General features: G+C 43.1%; 1 protein-coding gene across 1 annotated transcript in view; it reads right to left on the bottom strand.

The window, feature by feature from the left end:
* The window catches only part of LOC126267269 (kynurenine 3-monooxygenase), a 164,403-nt gene that overhangs the window by 60,937 nt on the left and 90,690 nt on the right, over positions 1–12,776 (bottom strand). The window contains exon 5 of the mRNA XM_049972335.1: positions 3,996–4,083. Within this exon, the coding sequence (XP_049828292.1) occupies positions 3,996–4,083 (88 nt within the window). The remainder of the gene's footprint in view (positions 1–3,995; positions 4,084–12,776) is intronic.

The following is a 12,776-nucleotide window of genomic DNA, read 5'->3' as shown; positions in this document are numbered from 1 at the left end:
CTGCGGATGATCTTCCACAGTCATATCGGTCATATTGCTGCGGACTTATCCTAATTTGTTCACAACTGGTTTCTCTCTCTCTCTCCCTATCTCTCTCTTTTTTTTTTCTTTTACTATGCTGCGGATGATCTTCTACGTACGTAATTATGTTTGGTATCCGCTCCTTGAACAACGCGTGTCCTTTACTAAGATTGACTGCAGCCAGGACTCGTGGCTTCCTGTCGGGCAAGGACGATGAAACTACATGGCTTGACACCTGTTTCAATAGCACGGCCACTTGTTACGCACATATCGTTGTCACTGTACTCCTCAAAACACTGTCCGTACTGCCGAACGTACGCGGCGCCACAAATTCCACTCGATCGTCTTGCAGAAACGTTCATATTGCATCTCCCACTTCTTTCGCACTTGCGAAATTCCTTGGGTTCCTTTCTGACGAAATGTCAACTTCGGTAACTTGTTGTAGACTCAACGCAGTGTTTGGTTTGTTTATCGTTACCAGTGCTCTCCTTTTTATCAAAACCACTAATACTGTAGCTCTGTTGTGAGTTACTCGTAGACTAATCAGTTCAACCACACTCCGTTGCTTCATGCTGTACTCACCATTGAATACCTCCAGTTCCTTCCCCTGTTGCCATTAGCAGCCAATATTATGGTTGATGGTAGACAGTATGTGGGCCGTTGAATGCCAAATGGTTCACCAAATGGTTCAAATGGCTCTGATCACTATGGGACTCAACTTCTGAGGCCATTAGTCCCCTAGAACGTAGAACTACTTAAACCTAACCAACCTAAGGACATCACACACATCCATGCCCGAGGCAGGATTCGAACCTGCGACCGTAGCGGTCTCGCGGTTCCAGACTGCAGCGCCTAGAACCGGACGGCCACTTCGGCCGGCCCATGACCATCATTGACTTTTTGCGACCTCGCACTCAAGTGGTTCCTTCTAGACAATAATTTCGCACGATACAAAAAAACATTCGATACAAGCGATAACTTCCGCTCTGGCTGTGAAAGAAAGATGACGTAATTTGGTAAGATCGCTTCTTCTTGATGTTCGAGCATCGTCTTGAGATGACGGAATCACATCTTGAAAACTGAGTCTTATTTCTGTGTGTCGGCTTTTTCTTTAGCTTCTTTAACCCGGGAAAATTCATTGGCGACGGACGTGAAACATGGCCAAGAGCAAAGGAAAATTCATGCCTCCATCACACATCCCAACTCTAACTGCACAGCTTGTCGACAAATGGAAGAACAGGACATCGTATCTCAAATTTCAGATTAGTGTATACTCTTTGAAGCATGTTTACACGGCGTTTGAAAAACAATATACGTTTTTGGAACGCCTATATTTATTAAGCTTTACGACATACAGCTATGAAACTTGGGATGCGTATTTACGAATATCTCAAGTTTAAATTGCTAAAGTTCAGTATGTCCTCCCCACCGACAAGAACAGGATCACATCGATACTCGAATTCCTCCCGCACTCGGATAACCATGGCCACCGCCTCTTACGTTATGGCAGGACGGAGCCGGCTTTTTAACACCTCTTGGTTCTGTGGTAGTGCTGGCGCGTAAACGTTGTCCGTAAAGAAACCCCACGGGACGAAGTCACAGGGCGTTAAACCCGGTTGTCGTTGAGGCCAGCTGGGGAAGCGATAAGTCGCCGGCTGTTTGACGACCAATCCTGAGCTTCGGTAGGGATTCAATCAGACATCCATTTACTTGGCGACACCAGTGAGAGGTGCTCCGGCTTGTTGAAAAATAAAGCTGGCTCGTTCAGCCTCGGAAACAATCAGTTTTGTAACATAGCAATACACTTCTGACCGTCAACAGTGTTTCCATCAAAGTAGAATGGACCGTAAACAGATGAGTGGTATAATGCACAGAACACTTTTTTATAAATCTTCTACATGTTCAGTGCCTGCATTTGTGTTCTGTAGGCCCCAAATTCGCACACTTTGTTTGCTTACTTTCCAGCTAAGATGGAACGTCGCTTCATCACTGAACACGATGCGTTGTGCGGAAGTTTTATCATTGTCAATGGCACTCTGAAGCTCTTCTGAAAATGCCACACTTTTGCGTTTTCGTCGTGACGTAGAGCCAGCAACAGCTGTAACTTGTACGGCCTCATAACCAACTGGCGGTTCAAAACACGCCAAATTGTTGTTGTACGCAGTTGCAGTTCCCGACTGGCACGACTTGTTGATCTTTTAGGACCTGCAAAGCAGTTTGAGTTCTTACGACATTTCCGTTGGAAACACGAGGGCAACCAGGACTCTTCCCTTTCCATACAACTCCTGTGTCTACAAACTGTCGATACGATCTGTGGATGTTCCACCCATTCTGAGGATCAGTTTGGTACCTCAACCTGAAACGTCTTTGCACCGTCAACATGGAAATACAGTTCGCAAATCGAGACCACAAAATGATTTCTGCTGCGGAGCAGCCATTTTACAACGTGCGACGGAAACCAAGCAAACAGAAGACAACCGAACCTAGTGGAAACAAATATAACCTAGACAATGTATTCGTTCCTCCAATAACCGAGCCGTGGCGCACTGATCGATAATTTCGACAACAGAATACGTTGTAATGCATACATTGTCTTTGAAACATCCCGTAAAACGTAAAAACGGATCCCCCAGTTGATATGACACACTTGACATCGTTCCACAACGGTCAAACGGAGGCCTGTCTCTGGTGGATAAAGATATGTTGTAGTATTACGTGAAAGCGAAACAAAACTGTAAGTAAGGGGCCGGCGGACACACTATGGACAATCGTAACTACTGATTCCACATGGAGGGTCGAGCTCCAGCTGGCTAGTTACGATAGTAGACCTCCTAAATCAGCGGACACTTTGTCTGCTTCTATACTCTTCGCCGCGAATGCAGACGTTCAAGGAGCTTCGGCATCACTGTCTGTCTGGGTCTATTCCCGCCGGACGCATGTGCTGAAGAGAAGCGTGCCAATAATCACTTCTCGGTTTGCATAACTATTCCGCAAACGCTCTATTTTGAAATCTGTTACAACTGGATTGTCCCCTGGCGACCTCAGTAACGTCGTTATTACGCTAGCAGAACAAAAAGGTATATAGTTGCTTCTGATTATACCTGCTTTTAGTCAGCTTCGGTTTTTTATTATTTTGGCAATTTTCATTTCCTTCTCTTAGCTAGGAGGGCACAAAAAAAAAATAACACTGGTGGTTATGCAGCATTCCAAATGGCCCCTAGCTGTCAGAACTATGTATTACGAGATACATTAAAATTTACTGATTTAGTTTTTAGATCATTCTATTGGTATTTAAAACTTATTTAAAGACCTTTTGAAATATAAATAAGTCTTATTAAAGCTTCTCCTTAATAGTGAAGGTAAATCACGCTATAAAATGGATATGAATAAAGTTGGATCTAACTTCAGCCTCGTGATGACTGGGTGTTGTGTGATGTCCTAGGTTAGTTAAGTTTAAGTAGTTCTAAGTTCTAGGGGACTGATGACTATAGATGTTAAGTCCCATAGTGCTCAGAGCCATTTGAACCAAACATCTAACTTCAAAATAAACGTTCTCAGCGCAACCGAATATACGAATGTTAAATAGAAAATAGGATAATTTCATCAGTACTAAATATTCAAATATTGGTGTGTATGCGTGTGTTCATTGGAGTCAGAGATTGTATTTATCTATTTATTGCAGTTCTAATTATCTTAAAACTGTTTGTCCATATCACAACTGTTTGTACATAAAATTTTGCATATGTATTTGCTAACTACGAATGACTGTCAGTTATCTCCATTAGGAAACTAGAACACACAAAATTTCACCACATAATCATTCAGTAAACCCTCGACATCTGAGATGTGTTCATATTAATGACTGGTCAACGGAAGTACCAGGACCGACTAAGGAGGTGTTCATATGCAAAATTCTGTTGTTTCTCTAACTTTATGTGTCAGTTGCAAATTAAGTACTGAAAAGAATTACTTACATTTGGAAGACCATGTTGCCTTTGTGCAAATCAGCAGCCACCAGCTTGTGGTTGAAATGTAGGCGGACGTTGGGAAACTTCTCTGCCGCTGTGAAATTAGAGCGCTACAACATTAGAAAAGATAATAAAATTATTAAAACTGACAGAATATTTTACAAAAAGCTAGTAGCACTACAGCAGATGCAATATGCATGAAGATTAAGCATGGGACCATTTCTTTACTGCTTGTCAACACGAATTCTAACATTTTAAAGAAATAAGTTCGAAATTACGCACTGGGATTTTGGTTGCATGTCTCAAACAGAAAGAAATGTGTCCACTGAAGCGGTATTAGTAGTACCCGTAAGAGTTGTTATTGTTGCTGCTGTTGTGTTGTTGTTGCTGGAGAACATAGCGATGTTACCGATCGACTATAGGAGGTGTTTGCTTGAATACAAATTGTGGCGCTATGGGTGTGTGGACGGCAATGTGGACCTACGATCATATTTTTTTAATGTCTTAAGGGGAAAGAGGCAGCACTTGGAAGCCAAGAGTGAAGTATACGGTCTATAAAATTCATGACTATTTGCTACGAAACTGACAGAGAAACCGTGTCAACACTTGCTGTTACTAACAACGAAGAAGAGTCTACAGATATGGTTTCAATGGACTCATTCACTACACTCAGCTGGCGGCTACGCGGGTAGCGGAGGCTGTGTGGCGTGGACTGGGCGGTTTTTTAGGTTAGAAGGCCTCGGGAAAGTGCGGGATGGGCTGCAATGTCAAAGGGTGCTTGGCAATTACAGGACGTGCTTGGATCAAGGAACAGTCGGAATTATAGTTGTAAATTGTTGTAGTTGCGCTGGAAAAGTCCCTGAGCTTCAAGCGCTAATAGAAAGCACAGAAGCTGATATCGTTATAGGTACAGAAAGCTGGCTAAAGCCTGAAATAAGTTCTGCAGAAATTTTTACGAAGTCTCAGACGGTGTTCAGGAAAGATAGATTAGGCAGGATTGGTGGTGGAGTGTTTGCGTCTGTCAGTAGTGGTTTATCTGGTAGTGAAGTCGAAGTAGATACTCCGTGCGAATTGGTGTGGGTGGAGGTTATACTTAACAGCCGCATTAAGTTAATAATTGGCTCCTTCTACCGACCCCCAGACTCTGATGATACAGTTGCGGAACAGTTCAGAGAAAGTTTGAGTCTCGTAACAAATAAATACCCCACTCATACGGTTATAGTTGGTGGGGACTTCAACCTACCCTCGGTATGTTGGCAAAAATACTTGTTCAAAACCGGTGGTAGGCTGAAAACGTCTTCCGAGATTGTCCTAAATGCATTCTCCGAAAATTATTTCGAGCAGTTAGTCCACGAACCCACGCGAATTGTAAATGGTTGCGAAAACACACTTGACCTCTTGGCCACAAACAATCCAGAGCTGATAGAGAGCATCATGACTGATACAGGGATTAGTGATCACAAGGTCATTGTAGCTAGGCTCAATACCATTTCTTCCAAATCCATCAGAAACAAACACAAAATAATTTTATTTAAAAAAGCGGATAAAGTGCCACTAGAAGCCTTCCTAAAAGACAATTTCCATTCCTTCCGAACTGACTATGCGAATGTAGACGAGATGTGGCTCAAATTCAAAGATATAGTAGCAACAGCAATTGAGATATTCATACCTCATAAATTGGTAAGAGATGGAACGGATCCCCCGTGGTACACAAAAAAAGGTCCGAACGCTGTTGCAGAGGCAACGGAAAAAGCATGCGAAGTTCAGAAGAACGCGAAATCCCGAAGATGGGCTAAAATTTACAGACGCGCGAAATTTGGCACGTACTTCGATGCGAGATGCCTTTAGTAGGTTCCACAACGAAACATTGTCTCGAAATTTGGTAGAAAATCCGAAGAAATTCTGGTCGTATGTAAAGTACACAAGCGGCAAGACGCAGTCAATACCTTCGCTGCGCAGTGCCGATGGTACTGTTATCGACGACTGTGCTGCTAAAGCGGAGTTATTGAACGCAGTTTTCCGAAATTCCTTCACCAGGGAAGACGAATGTTTCTTAGAAGTAGATACCTTAGGGGTTGCGAAGCAACTCAAATCGCTTGATACGGGCAAGTCTTCAGGTCCAGATTGTATACCAATTAGGTTCCTTTCAGATTACGCTGATACTATAGCTCCCTACTTAGCACTCACATACAACCGCTCGCTCACCGATAGATCTGTACCTACAGATTGGAAAATTGCGCAGGTCGCACCAGTGTTCAAGAAGGGTAGTAGGAGTAATCCATTTAACTACAGACCTATATCATTGACGTCGGTTTGCAGTAGGGTTTTGGAGCATATACTGTATTCAAACATTATGAATCACCTCGAAGGGAACGATCTATTGACACGTAATCAGCATGGCTTCAGAAAACATCGCTCTTGTGCAACGCAGCTAGCTCTTTATTCGCACGAAGTAATGGCCGCTATCGACAGGGGATCTCAAGTTGATTCCGTATTTCTAGATTTCCGGAAAGCTTTTGACACCGCTCCTCACAAGCGACTTCTAATCAAGCTGCGGAGCTATGGGGTATCGTCTCAATTGTGCGACTGGATTCGTGATTTCCTGTCAGGAAGGTCGCAGTTCGTAGTAATAGACGGCAAATCTTCGAGTAAAACTGAAGTGATATCAGGTGTTCCCCAGGGAAGCGTCCTGGGACCTCTACTGTTCCTGATCTATATAAATGACCTGGGTGACAATCTGAGCAGTTCTCTTAGACTGTTCGCAGATGATGCTGTAATTTATCGTCTAGTAAGGTCATCCGAAGACCAGTATCAGCTGCAAAGCGATTAAGAAAAGATTGCTGTATGGTGTGTCAGGTGGCAGCTGACGCTAAATAACGAAAAGTGTGAGATGATCCACATGAGTTCCAAAAGAAATCCGTTGGAATTCGATTACTCGATAAATAGTACAATTCTCAAGGCTGTCAATTCAACTAAGTACCTGGGTGTTAAAATTATGAACAACTTCAGTTGGAAAGACCACATAGACAATATTGTGGGGAAGGCGAGCCAAAGGTTGCGTTTCATTGGCAGGACACTTAGAAGATGCAACAAGTCCACTAAAGAGACAGCTTACACTACACTCGTTCGTCCTCTGTTAGAATATTGCTGCGCGGTGTGGGATGCTTACCAGGTGGGATTGACGGAGGACATCGAAAGGGTGCAAAAAAGGGCAGCTCGTTTTGTATTATCGCGTTATAGGGGAGAGAGTGTGGCAGATATGATACACGAATTGGGATGGAAGTCATTACAGCATAGACGTTTTTCGTCGCGGCGAGACCTTTTTACGAAATTTCAGTCACCAACTTTCTCTTCCGAATGCGAAAATATTTTGTTGAGCCCAACCTACATAGGTAGGAATGATCATCAAAATAAAATAAGAGAAATCAGAGCTCGAACAGAAAGGTTTAGGTGTTCGTTTTTCCCGCTCGCTGTTCGGGAGTGGAATAGTAGAGAGATAGTATGATTGTGGTTCGATGAACCCTCTGCCAAGCACTTAAATGTGAATTGCAGAGTAGTCATGTAGATGTAGATGTAGATGTAGAAGTCCCCGTCTGTAGCTCAATTTCAGCGGGTGTGACTAGTATGCCGAGAGCCTTGGTTCGATTGCTAGTACCGCCAGAAATTCTGTTTTTTCTTTGGTGATAGGACTGGAATGTGGTACATTCAGCCCTCTGATGCCACCTGAGGAGCTACTTGATTGAGACGTGACGTTTCTAAGGTCAAAAACGCCGACAACGCTCGGGAGAGCGGCGTGCTGACACGAGGCTCCTGCTTACCGCGTCCACTGGCAGAGGGTGAGACGGTCCGTCGGTCGGTCGGGCCGTCCCGAGTGGCCCATCGGTACCACAACGTCGAGCTTTGATTGCTTTGCATACTAACTGGGCGTGGTGTTCTCATAATGACTCTGGCGACTCCCTTTCTTAAAAGTGAGTCTTCAATTCAATGAGTTGTTATTGAATCCCAAATGCTAAGTTTAGTAATAATTTAGTCCTTACAGCTTGTCTCGAGCGGCCCATCGAAATTAGGCGCCTAAAATAAAAATACCCTCGAAAAGTTAAGTATAAAATAATAACTGGGCCCCTAGATTTTAGCATCTGACTGCAGCAAAAAAATATTCTGCCGCTACGAGCGCCTCTTATAAACACAACTCAACACAGAATGAGAAATCAAAGAATAAAAGTGCGTAAGAGCATCGCGCAATATTTAAAAAGAAAGCTGAACAGTGCGAGAATAAAATGAGAATTTTTTCATATTGCTTTCCTGTGTTAAATGAAGCTTCACACAATATCACGAGCTCGAAAGAGTACACACGATTTTCACCCAGGAGCCACTATCAATTAAGGCACAAAGGAATTGCAGATATTGGCTGCGAGTAGGCACTGATTTAAAGCAGTGGGGAAGGCTGAAAATTTGTAACAGACCAGGATTCGAAAACGGTTCCCCTGCTTACTAGGCAGATGCGCACGCCGCCTTGTGTGAGTGTGTGTGTGACTTATCTACTTATCTAAGTTTAATCTAAAGAAAAAAATCAAAGTTATCCATACTTGGCACAGCCACTCTTACCCTACCATAAAAAAATGAACTACCCCTGTTCAGACGTTGCCCGCTACTATTCCCAAAACCAAAAATCCTCCCTAAGGTCATAGGCTCCATGGATATATAGTTATTTTTATTATTTATTTATTCATTTATTTTTTATTGCATGATTATAACTATTAAATGCGTAAGAAAGTTGTATTCTGAGGTTGCAAATGTAAATCATTTGCGTAACAGGACCGTGAGGCACAAATATAAACAACCACCTTGTTTCATATGTCACTGTAAATATCACTGAATCACACAAGGGAAAACACGATATCTTTTCAGAGTGTTAGAATTTAATAAAAAAATCAGGAGTTTTAATTTCGAGAGTCTTCGATTCTGCAAAAGAGTAGAAAGTACCATGCAGCAATGTGTGTGTCGATATTAATAAGAAGAAGTATACTTTGCAGGAGCATTGCACATACCACTATACGCGAGCAACTTCTGTTGTATCAGGGTAATTTATGTACTAGTGCAGGAATAGAGAAGTACCTATGTGCTTCAAGCCAACAAAAGGTGTAAGGGAAGGACACAAACAATGACAACTACTTTAAACAAGTATTCCCGATTACAATGGAGAGGCCTTTTAAGCCGAGGACATTTCGCCTGTTATAATAAAACATAACGGAGAACTAAAGACAATATGAAAGGATTTAATTGTCGTGCATTAAGCAGAGTATCAGTTTGCCCAGTACATGAATGGCTATGAAGGAAGAGGAAGTGTAGCTATAACAACCGGACGAGGCTCACGCAAAATAGCGTACACTATAGAAGACATCAGTGTAACGGTACTTTTCATTCATTCACTCACTCACACTGCGTGTTTCATAGATCCCAGTATCAAGGACATCCCTCAGACACGTGGACTGACTCAATCTACACACAGAGAGAAACTGTTACAGCTGGCTACTTCTATAAAGTAAACTGACAGACAGTTACAAGTAGTGCTAATTCTTAACTGAGGGGATTAGTTACAGACTACTTTTGTACACATCTTAGCAGAAAAATCTGCCACTACTCTTCCTCTTATATTAAAAAGCAGCTTTTTTTCTACTACTTCTACGGATAAAAACACTGGCGGAAAAAGTCGCAACACACAAAAAAAGAAAAAAAAAGAAAAAAAGAAAAGTAACGAATTTAGGAAATACATTTGTTTAGGTAATATGTTTTTAAGTGATTAGCATTGGAAGATCACACGTTAATGTGAGCGTGAGATAAACCATTACAAGTGTGAAGTCCTGGTGCACTAATAACTGGCGTAACCGCCAGAATATTGACGCAAGCACGTAAGCGTGCATACACAGGTGTCGGATGTCAGTTTGTGGAATGAAGTTTCACGCCTGTTCCACTTAGGTGATCAATACAGGCACAGTTAATGCTGGTTGTGGATGACGCTGGAGTTGTCGCCTGATGATGTCCCATATATTCTCAGCTGGAGACAGACCTGGTGATCGAGCAGTCCAAGGCAACACGTTGACACTCCGTAAAACATGTTGGTTTCTAACAACGGTATTTGGACGAGCGTTATCCTGTTGGAATACTTCATAGGACTGCTGTTCCTGAATGGTAGTACAACAGGTCGAATCACCAGATTAACGTACAAATTTGCAGTCAGGGTGCATGGCTCAATCACGAGTGTGCTACTGCTGTCATACAAATCGCTCTCCAAGCTATAACTGCAGATGTACGGCCGGTGTATCTAGCATGCAGAAAGGTTGGTTGCAGGCCCTTAACTGGCCTCCTTCTAACCAACACACAGCCATCACTGGCGCTAAGGCAGAACCAGTTTTCATCAGAAAACAACACACCTCCAATCGGCCCTCCATTGAGATCTCGCTTGACACCGCTGAAGTCAAAAATACGGTCGTTTTAGGTCGTTGTAATACACGCTACATTCCTTGCCTCTTTGTAGTTACGGAGATGAGAGGTACTTTTTCTAGCGATTAGAGACCGTTCGTGTTTTTGTTTTTTCAAGTTCCTCGACTGCTACAGTTTTTGTGTTGTTATTCAGGTATCTGTTATCTGTCGTCACTTACAAAAGGTTGCTCAATTAAGTGACATATTGGCGTTTCTAATTACGCACGACCTGTCTAAAGTAGAACACGCTTTGGTATGTTTCAGAGAGCTAAAATTTAGAAGCTCCGACTTTGGTGACCCCGACATGATTTAGCCTGCACTAAGACGGAGTAGTAGTTCAATTTACGAGTGAATCAATTTATGAACTATGGCAGATATCCCGGACTCGACAGTGCCTTCTGCGTCCAGTGCCAGAGCGGTACATAGTGCCTTTGTCAGCCAACCATAATCACGCTGTATTTGGAGCAACCGTGTTCATTGTGATTGATTGTGCTAAGGCGTTTACACAAATTCCAGTGGTAGAGGAAGATATTCCGAAGACAGCTGTCACATTCCATTTGGACTGATTGAGAGCCTTTTTATGACATTTGGCCAATAGAATGCTGCGCATTCATGGCACAGATTTGTGGATTCCTTACTGCAAGGTCGTCTCTACCCCTTTTCCAATCTCGACAAAAAATTATTTTTCGCCTATCACTGAGCAATAAAACAGCATTTAATTGAAGTCTTTAAAGGGGCGAACAGGAAGGCAAGTTTCCCAACACTGCTAAGTGCGTGTTTGGTCAGTCATACATCAACAACTTTCGAGGACAACCTATTTCATCTGCCAGCTCGCTGCCATTACCGGAAAACGTCAGAGCCATTCTACATATTGCTCGACCAAACACTGCTAAGAATTACGTCGCTTTCTGAATATGCTAAACTTCTATTGTCGACGTCTGCCATACTCGGTTCAGCTGCAACAACCACTGTCCACAACGCTTACTTGTTCGAATATCAGGGGCAAATCACCGATTCAGTGGATGGGCGCACGACCTCTGCCTTCGAAGTAGCAGGACAGACTATAGCAGATACAGCACTCCTCTGACACCCTGATCTGTATGCACCCCTCACACTAGTAGTAGATGCGAGTCAAACAACTACTGATGCGGCGTCACAACAGTTCCACAGTGCCGCATGACAACCTCTACCTTTTTTGTCTCGTCAGCTGCCTCCATCACAGCAAAATTGGAGCGCATTTGACAGGAAATTACTGGTGATTTACGAGGCCATCAGGTACTTTCGACCACAACCATAAGCCAGAGGCTTTAATAGTTATACAGGCTATAAGCCACTCACTTACGCATTCCGGCAAAACTACAGTTGCTCGCATCGGCAACACAATAAACTTATTTAACGCCGAGTTGAGCACAGACATCAGCCACGTCTTTGGAATGGACAGTGTATGTAATAGCAGATTGTCTTTTATGTGTCAGCAGCATTTCAAGAACTATCTATTTCGCACGACACGCCAAGGTCAAAGAGGACAACCAGGAACTCCAGAATCTTGTCAAGGATTCATCATCGCCTTCGACTTGCAACTTGTTGACATTCCTGGAGCATATGTCAAATCATATTATGACTTATCTAAGGGAAACCTCCACCATTCTTGCCAGCTACATTCCGCAGATGCACCTTTAACAGTATACAAACCTGTCTCATCGTGGCCTCAGTCTAACACTGCGTCTAGTCTCACAACGATTTGTTTGGCCTGGAGTTCAAAAAGATTGTAGAGAGCGGACTGGTACGCGCATCAAGCGCCAGTACAGTGAAGTTGCACGCCACGTGCACGAACTTGTTGGGAATTCCCAGACTCAGTTACACGATTGGCACATGTACATATTGACGTTGTAGGCCTGTTGCCTCTATCTATCAACGTTACATTTTGATCATGGTCTCATGGTCGATTTACTCGCTGGCCAGAAGTAGTGCCAATCGGCAATACCTCCACAGAAACCTTAATTTCTGCATCTGTCTCAAGCTAAATTTTTCGGTTTGGTTGCCCGATACACGCCACAAAGGAACGCGGCCGGAAATTTGACCCTGACATGTTTGCTCACCTGTACAAATTCTGTGGCTCACCACAAAACAACAAGTTACCACCCGGTCAGTAACGGCATTATATAACGCTGGCACCGTTCACTAAAGGCAGCACTCACGTGTCGTGATACCAATTGGACTACAGCTCTAACAATAGTCTTACATGGTCTAAGAAGTACCTATACTATCTGATCAAAATTATCCGGACATCCCCAAAAACATACGTTT

The sequence above is a fragment of the Schistocerca gregaria genome, chromosome 4 (genome assembly GCF_023897955.1).
Source record: "Schistocerca gregaria isolate iqSchGreg1 chromosome 4, iqSchGreg1.2, whole genome shotgun sequence".
Taxonomy (NCBI): domain Eukaryota; kingdom Metazoa; phylum Arthropoda; class Insecta; order Orthoptera; family Acrididae; genus Schistocerca; species Schistocerca gregaria.
This window is presented reverse-complemented; position numbering and strand designations above follow the sequence as displayed.